General features: G+C 36.5%; 1 protein-coding gene across 1 annotated transcript in view; it reads right to left on the bottom strand.

The window, feature by feature from the left end:
* The window catches only part of LOC128247063 (uncharacterized protein DDB_G0271670-like), a gene marked incomplete at its 3' end in the record, with an annotated part of 2,031 nt that extends 710 nt beyond the window's left edge, over nt 1–1,321 (bottom strand). Inside the window, exons 1-2 of the mRNA XM_052965848.1 lie at nt 1,268–1,321; nt 34–218 (exon numbers count right to left, since the gene is read on the bottom strand). Coding sequence (XP_052821808.1) covers nt 34–218; nt 1,268–1,321 — 239 coding nt within the window. The remainder of the gene's footprint in view (nt 1–33; nt 219–1,267) is intronic.
* Nucleotides 1,322–9,453: the final 8,132 nt, after the last annotated feature.

The raw sequence follows: 9,453 nt of genomic DNA, 5'->3' as shown, positions 1-9,453 counted from the left end.
GAGGAGGAGGAAGAAGAGGAGGAGTAAAAAGAAGAAGAGGAGGTGGAAGAAGAGGAGGAGGAAGAAGAAGAGGGGGAAGAAGAGGAGGGGGAAGAAGAGGAGGGGGAAGAAGAAGAGGAGGAGGAAGAAGAAGAGGAGGAAGGAGAGGAGGAAGAAGAGGAGGAAGAAGAGGAGGAAGAAGAAGAAGAAGAAGAAGAAAAAGAGGAGGAGGAAGAAGAAGAGGAAGAAGGAGGAAGAAGAAGAGGAAGAAGGAGGAAGAAGAGGAGGAAGAAGGAGGAAGAAGAGAAGGAAGAAGAGGAGGACGACAACGACGATGATGATGATTGCTGTACTTATGATGGTGGTGATGAGGATGATGGTGGTGGTGATAATGGTGGTGGTAGTGGTGCTGGTGGTGCTGGTGGTGCTGGCAGTGGTGGCGGTGATAGCAATTGCAATGGAAGTGAAGATAATACTCATGTTAGTGAATGCAATGATGATGATGATGATGATGACGACGACAACGACGATGATGATGATGATGATCGTGGTGGTGGTGCGGTATTTTCTGGTTTGCATGAAGACGTATGCAGATCTGAGGTGTTAGACTCATTTTTTTCCAGAAGGGCTGGCAGTAACATTCGCTTCAACCAGGCATGTTCCCCTTATCCAGGAGTGCAAAAGCAATCATTGTGGCTGAACACTCATTTCTCTTGGGGGACCCCTTTGAGATTTTTTTGCCAAACTGAAGAAAGCAAAAATATCAGGACTTCGTTTATAAGATTCTTGTCAAAGAATGGCGCGCAGCCATCCTTTCACAAGATCCACACTTCATTGGTTACCGCGGATTTTCCACCGAGATCAGTGCGCTATTTCCTGCAGAAGATTGGTTTGGAACACAAGCAACTGAAGAAAGGTACGAAGGAGCTAAGACCAAGGCAGCTGAAATCTATTCTAGATGGTTGTGGTTGGCAAGAGACCACAGAGGCGAGCTGGCAGAAACGTTAGCACGCCGGGCGAAATGCTCAGCGGTATTTCGTCTGCCGTTACGTTCTGAGTTCAAATTCCGCCGAGGTCGACTTTGCCTTTCATCATTTCGGGGTCTATTAAATAAGTACCAGTTACACACTGGGGTCGATATAATCGACTTAATCCGTTTGTATGTCCTTGTTTGTCCCCTCTGTGTGTAGCCCCTTGTGGGCAGTAAAGAAATAAGAGACCACAGATGGAAGTCTTCTGCTGGCGAAAGCTAATTCCATCCTGGCTGCCCTACTCAGGCGAAGCATACAAGCGAAGGTGTGAAACGCTTGAGACCCCGAGATTCTCGAAGATTCTCTTCCATTGTGATAGATTTAGTTCCTATCAGCAGAAGAGCTTGCAGTATCTTTAAATATTTCATACAGTTTGTGCATGAAACAAAGCACCTCTGATGGTTATTTCATACGCACGCACCCGCGCGCGTAACAGTATTTATTTGAGAATGAATAAAGATATCATGAGGGGGTATTTTACAGTTAAGGTATGTCATTTCAATCTTTCAACGACACTTCTTATAAATAAAAATATTTTTATATATCATATATATGTGTAGTAGAAATTAAGATAAACACCAATATAAATTCTGCTATTTTTCTAATATCTGTAAATAAAAAAGATCAATGACAAGGTATAGCTACTCGTCGAATGAGAAACTTTTGCTTCAGATACAGCATATACTCTAGCACCGATCTTTTGATGACTCTTTACAAAGTTCACGCCTAGCATTAGAAATATTGTTCCCATGTCTGTGTAACAGTGATGTCCCTTCGCACAAATTCACATCAAATGTAGCCATGTGGTTGATTGGCAAGGGCTCTTTCTCTGTGCGCTTTTCTGATGAGGCCTTTAAAGACAGTTCCCCATCTTGCCTTAATCAATCGATTTCATCACTACTTCAGGTTTTCCTGACTGCTCTATTAATCTCCCCAGTTCCGATTAACTTCCAAAAGACGGACACGTAGTTCTCTTCCTTTTGAGCAAACCAGGATTTTAAAACCGTTATTTCTGTCGCTTTCGACGTTAACATTATCGTTAAGAATTTGTCTGTACCTCGTTAAGTAACCATTTTTTTTTTTTACTGATTGGTACATTCACTTCTGTTTTCATTATCTTTAGCCAAGAAAGAAGGCGGGTGTTAGATAGCTTAATCGGTAACGCGCCGGACAAAAATGCTTTGCGCTATTTAGTTGTATCCCTTTACGCCCTGAGTTCAAATCACACCAAAGTCGACTTCGTTATATTCATCCCAGGGGTCGATAAATAAGTTACAACTAATAATTATAACCGATCTCAATCGACAAGTTCCTTCTCACAAAATCTTGGGTTTTGTGACTATGTTAGCTTTCATCTTTCACCAAACATATCAAATACGCACAGCAGCATTCTTCATTACTTTGTCTATGTTATTCTGCTCATATCATTCCTATAAAAATCATATCTGCATTACCTGCTCCATTCCAGTCACACCCATAAATATCTTCACTGAATACATTTACCGTTCGTAAACCAGATTTCTATTTGATCTTTGTTCTTCGTGAACAAATTGTTATTTTTCATAAAAAGATTTCCTTCTATCTTCCGTTTTTTAAGCTGTCAGTTTCTTATTGCATGCATATATCTTTATCATTCATGGCAGTAATATTTGCGGCATGAAACATATCACAAGAGCAAAAGAGGCCCACACTCTCACTCGGTAAGATCTAAGCTTCAAAAATGCCTTGTTATTAACAAGGATATATTGCTTCTGCTTTTCAACACGCCATCCATCCTCATTTCCAACTTTCTTATGCGAATATTTGTAATCTTTATCCCATTTAAACATCACTTTTATTCAAGACTGAATAATATCATAACTTTTTATAAGCAAGCTATGTCATTTCGACATTTCGATAACACTTTCTATTTATAGTTAACAGAAAAATTTCTGTATATTACAATTATTCTTTACTTCCTTTACTTTTAAATGCTTTTTTTTTTCTTTTTTTTTTCTTCTTAAGAACTGCAAATATTCTCTACTGAAACACCTGTAAATAACTTACAAACCAACGGTAAGACATAGCTTAGACATTAGCTCAGAACCAATTATCTAAGTTCACAAGACAAAACTTACCATCTAATACTCAAAATAACGTTCCAGACATTCAAATAATAATAATAATAATAATAATAATAATAATAATAATAATAACAATAATAATAATAATAATAATAATAATAATAATAATAATAATAATAATAATAATAACAACGTTTCCCTAAAAGAAATGGAGAAACTTTCAAAATACAAAGACCTGGAAATAGAGGTAACTCGAATATGGAATCTAAAAACAGAAACAATTCCTATCATAGTAGGCGCTTTAGGTATAATAAAAAAATATTCAGACAAATACATACTCTTCGGGAAAGTCAATATCAAAAGAGGAATTTTCCAGGAGGGCTCGTTGTTCCCTTTAATATTTGTATCATGTTTGATCCCCCTCAGTTTAGTATTAAGGAAGGCAAAGGCATGGTATCAGTTCAGAAAAAGTAAAGGAAAAATTAGCCATTTGCTTTACATGGAAGATACAGGCATGGAATTTGGCATAGATACGTGTGCAATATTAGTCATGGGAAGGGGACAGGTAGTCAACAGCGAAGGCATCCAATTACCAGATGGCTAGACATTAAAATCATTGAAAGGAGGAGAGAGTTATAAGCATCTCGGAGTATTTAGAATCTGGCAGAGTATTAACTATAGAAATGAAAACGAAAATTGAGAAGGAGTATATCAGAAGGATGAGGAAGCTAATGAAGTCAAAGCTAAATGGTCTGAATCTAGTGAAGGCTGTAAATACTTGGGTTGTATCATTACTTAGATTCTCAGCAGCTTTTGTTAATTGGACAAAAACTGAATTAAAAAAAACTAGACAGAAGAACTAGGAAGGAATTCAATATGAATGGAGGACTCCACCCAAATCAGGAGTAGTAAGATTATACCTACCTAGAAAGGAAGGCGGAAGAGGGCTAATATTATTAGAAGACTGCGTGAAGTTAGCTAGAGTAAGATATACACTCCTATGTAGGAAACAGTGAAGAAAGTGTATTAAAAGCTGCTAGAATCACAGCAAGATATAGGGAAACCAAAGACCCAAACGAAGTTAAAAATCAGAAAAAAGAACAGAAATTATCTGACTACCTGAATTATCTGAATTATCTAAAGGAGTTGTATAGTAGATTCTCAAAGACTGTTGCAGCAAATAGTAGTAGTGAGACATGGCTATAGTTGCAGAAGAGAAAGCTGAAAGGGGAGACAGAAAGTTTGTTAGTAGCTGCACAAGATCAAGCATTAACACATTAGCGCTCATGGTCATTTTGTTAGGACTAGAAAGATAATCCATCATATTTCTGCAACACCTGTATTTTTCTGAGATATCTTTAGTTAGTCATCAAGACTGGAGTGTCTTTCAAATATTACATCTACTGTTTGATGTATATTGGCAACGCTGATGTCTCAGTGTTCAGTACAGTGTGAAAATCTTGAGGGAAAGGATACATTCAGCTTCATCTATTATTCAATCAGAAACTTTTTTGGTAAGTAATACTTATATCCAACCCATATTTGTATACAGTATAAATAATTGTTCTAACTGTTCTATAACTGTCCTAAACTTTGAAAGTAATTTTGCTCAAATATAGCATGCTCTAAAAGTTTGGTCCTAATATAAGAACCACGGTCACTAGAACTCCATTTTTTCCGTTTTCTACAGAAGTTGTGTAAAAGAGAAAACGGTTTGTAGAGCCAAACTTTTTTTATGCTGCAAACATTTTCTATATATAGACAATTGCGAAAAATATATTTTTATTTGTTATTTTCTTTCTTTATTGTTCTTATTTCAGTTTTATTTTCAGATACTTTCCCATGGCTTACTACCATTCAGTAAAGTCAGTCTATTCAGTTCTTGATGCAGTAAATTATGCAGAAGAAAATGAGTCACCTAGTGATGAAAACTTTATTGATAACGTTGAAATTCCTCCACCAGTAAATGAACTCACTGATGAAGAAGACTTTGATGATGAGATTTTAGATGATGAGAACAGAGATCCGACCTTTATCTCACAGGAAGTGTTGAGATTCATCGGTATGATAATGAAGAAGAACTAACACAACCAAAAGGAAAAAGAAAGAGAAGCTCAGATTTCTCTTGGGAAAAGACTGAGCCTAATTTTTCAAAATTTGTATCACCAACTACTGATGGATCAGATGAGAGAATGAAATCAATGAAAGATAAAGTACTTGGCAAGAGCCCAGTTGAGATTTTTGAACTTTTCCTTGACGAGAATTTACTAAGTGAAATTTGCAGAGAATCTGTCACTTATTCCACTCAGAAAAATGTACTTGTTTTTAGTTTGTCAACAAACTGTCTGAGAAATTTCATTGGAATCCTACTTTTTTCAGGATACCATAGACTATCATGTAAACGGCATTATTGGAGTATGTCTGACGACTTTGAAATTCTAATTGTTCGAAAACAATGCCAAAAAACAGATTTTTAAGCATCAAAAGGTTTCTTAATTTTGTTGACAATGAAAATGCTGAAAAGTATAAAGATGATAAAGGATTCAAAGTTAGACCGCTAAAAATTCAGGACTGCCAAAGGCATTTTCTTCAAAAGTAATACCAGAAATTAGATTTTCTACTATTGGACATAGTCTTCATAGAACAGAGGAAGAGAAACAGAAAATGTGCCTTTTGCAAAAAAAAAAAAAAAAAAAAAAAAAATTCAAAATTCAAAACAATGTGTAAAATGTGATGTTAGTCTTCATATGGGTGAATGTTTCAACAAATGATATTCGAAGTAATCTGTATTTAGATTGTTCAGAATAAAAATTACTTTTTATTCTTTTTTCTTTCTTTTTTTTTTCTCAATTAATATGCATTTCATTTGAATTAATAACTAAAAGAAAGCATTTTTAGTTATATTTTGCCTTTTGAAATCAAGTATTCTACTTCTAAAATCCTCTTTGTTTTAATAAAACTACCCCATATGCCCATGGTCCTAAAAAAAAGGACCAAACTAGAAATGTCTAGTTTTCTTAGAATATTGTAATAATTTTTTTCTTTATATATATTTAGTATCAGATAAAGTTGTATAGATAAAAAAGATTTTTGATAATAAATTAAAGAAATAAATTTGGGCACTAATGTGTTAAGGACAAATTGGATAAAAGCCAAGATAGACAAAAGCAAGTAGATTGCCAATGTCGGTCATGCAAATCAAAAGAGGAAAGCATTACTCATATAGTGAGCGAATATAGCATGCTGGCACAGAAAGAATACAAGAAAAGACATGACAACATGACAAGGGAGAGTACTGTGAGTTATGTTGTTGCTGTTGGCACTCCGTCGCTTACGACGTCGAGGGTTCCAGTTGATCCGATCAACGGAGCAGCCTGCTCGTGAAATTAACGTGCAACTGGCTGAGCACTCCACAGACACGTGTACCCTTAACGTAGTTCTCGGGGATATTCAGCGTGACACAGTGTGACAAGGCTGACCTTTTGAATTACAGGTACAACAGAAACAGGAAGTAAGAGTGAGAGAAAGTTGTGGTGGAAGAGTACAGCAGGGTTCGCCACCATCCCCTGCCGGAGCCTCGTGGAGCATTAGGTGTTTTCGCTCAATAAACACTTACAACACCCGGTCTGGGAATCGAAACCGCGATCCTATGACCGCGAGTCAGCTGCCCTAACCACTGGGCCATTGTGCCTCCACGAGAGAGAGTTATGTAGAAAAGTAGGATTTGAATATGACAGAGTAATAGAAGCTAGAAGGCCTGATTTAGTAGTAGTAGATAAAGAGAATAGAAGGTGCCAGATAATTAACTTTACAGGCCCAAATGATGAAAAAATCAATTGGAGATCTGGGTTGAACTAGAACCCAAATAATTTAATTGATCCGTCCAACCAGCGCCCCACGACGCTGTTGAATGACATTGACCTACCTCTCCGTGTACAAAGCTGCAGGTCCAGTGACTTTCCCGCTTGATTTTTCTTCTGTCACCGCTTCGTAGTCTCTTAAAGCGGTGCCGATCACCTCTATTTGCCTCGTGTCCTATATTATGATGGTGATGTCATTTGTGTTTGTCATCACGGTTTTTTCGCATCCTAGTTCTCGTGAAAAGTCTCTAGTTTCCGCTGTAGTGGCTCAAGAGTCAGTACATACAAAAAAGACGAGAAGAAACGACCTTGACTAGACCGATCGTATGATACTGAATGATCCTGACCAGAAAGATCGCCTAAGTTCACTGGGTGACTTGCTGTCTTGTCAAAATGAACAATACTTCGTTGGAAATAATACGCCTATCACTGTACCTTTCTAGAGTAGAGCAAGATCAGCTTAAATCAGTGTTTGAAAAAGTTCAAGCTTTTTTGTTTGAACAGCAAATCACAAGATTAAGATTAAGAATAGTCATTGAAAGCTTTTCATATTTTGGTGGTTTAATTTCACATCAGCAGTGGCATTTCTTCTCATAAGAAATAGCAGACGATTAGGGGGAACTTTAAAGTTGACTTTTTCTCAGTAGAAATAAAAGCCTTAACAAAAAAAAAGAAGCGCTTCGAGAAAATCCCAGTTGTGTACATGCGTTGGAATTGACGTCCTTATGCAATAGTTTCCAACTCCTGTGGACAATTAGTAGCAACTTTTGTATTAGCACAGACAGCTTTCCCGGTTATTTTAATACTTGAGCGAATTAAAGCTCTTCTTTAAATCTTTCCGATCAAATTTTACGAGCAAGGAGAGACGTTGCAGCAGAACTGCAGCGGAATCTTCCACTTTCCATGAATTGTCATTCAAACTTTTACTTTTCTGTTGAACGACAATTATATTTATCGATACGTAACGCCAAGTTTTATTATCGATCCACTCTCAAGAGCAATTCCATTTCAAGTATCGCCTGAGATCTCTATAAAACGAAGTGTCCGGGCTTTTAACGGAGCTGGAGCACTTGATCTAAATTTATCATTATTGTCATGTATTGATCACAGAGAAAATGTTAAAAGCTTTAATCTTTTTGCAATATAGTTGAATATTTCTCTCGAATAAAACCTTTATAAAAATACATTTTAACGCCTAACATAACTCTCCCTTTATGAATCTTTTTCGCATTCTTTCTTTAACACCCACTTGATGGTTCTTTTCAGTCATCTTCTAATAAGGGTAATAAATCCAACAGTAATAGTGGATAAACAAAAAAAGAAAAAGTCCACACCAAATGGTAAGACAGGAGAATCCGAAACAAAAGGTAAGCTGCTTTGCTTCAGATGATAAAATATAAGAAAAGGAAATGAGTTGAGGAGTGAAGAGAGAGGAGGTTTGATTAATGTAACAAAATCCAAGTTGTTCCTCTTCGATTACTATCGCAAACAGCAGTAGGTTTCTTCAACCAAATACACGTAGTTGATTGGTTGAAGGTTCCCAAATACGACAAATTTAACACGAAATAACTTTTAAAATAAGAAACTTTGTCAAAAACGTTCAGAATAAACCGTGTTCTACGTGAGAAATTCTACCAGTATTCGAAGTTTCAAACTGTTTAGTTAAAACAAAAATTAATTTAAAAAATCTGTGATTGGGATGGAATAGATCCACCACGCCTATACATACATACATACATACATACATACAGACAGACAGACAGACAGACAGACAGACAGACATGCATGTGCGGCGGGGAGGCATGTGCAAAACAGAAGAGAGAAAGAAGGTTAAAGGTGACTGAATTAAAACGTTAAAATTATTCCGAGAAATAATTAATTCCTACACATGGATATCGTTCAGTAGTCTTATTTTATTTTATTTTGTTTTACTATTTTGAGGTACTACGAATTTTGTATAAGCTAAATATTTGACCCTGGTTTTTTTTAAGTGAGGGGAAGTAAGATGCCGTGACGACTTACATCAATTTCCGAAAGACAGTCGTTTTTTTTATGCAATTGCCAGATATGAAATTCAACCGGGAATCGAAACTGCGTCGTGCTCACCAGGAGCTTTTCACACGATTTTTTACACATTAGAGTATATGTGAATGTTATTTTGTGTGAATGGCAGGTATATATCCATGCGAGAGTCTCATCGTACACACACACACACACACACACACACGTGTGTGTGTGCTTCTTATATCTGCTTGCGATTATGTTTGATTATTCGTATTTCTATGTGTGTATGTGTGGATGTGTTTGTCTGAGAGTGCGTTGAATATGTAGTAAATGGAGGTCCAGTAATGGAAAAAAAATGTATGCCTAAAAGTGATAGGTTTGTTTCAAATGTTAATAAATCTGACACCTCTGGCCGTACTAGATAATCATTAAGAAGTGTACTATTTAATTGTTTATTTTCTGCTTCCTTGTTCCTTGTTTCTATAGTTATTTGTCCCCTTGCTATTCTGATTTATT

Source organism: Octopus bimaculoides, chromosome 2 (genome assembly GCF_001194135.2).
Source record: "Octopus bimaculoides isolate UCB-OBI-ISO-001 chromosome 2, ASM119413v2, whole genome shotgun sequence".
NCBI classification, from domain to species: domain Eukaryota; kingdom Metazoa; phylum Mollusca; class Cephalopoda; order Octopoda; family Octopodidae; genus Octopus; species Octopus bimaculoides.
This window is presented reverse-complemented; position numbering and strand designations above follow the sequence as displayed.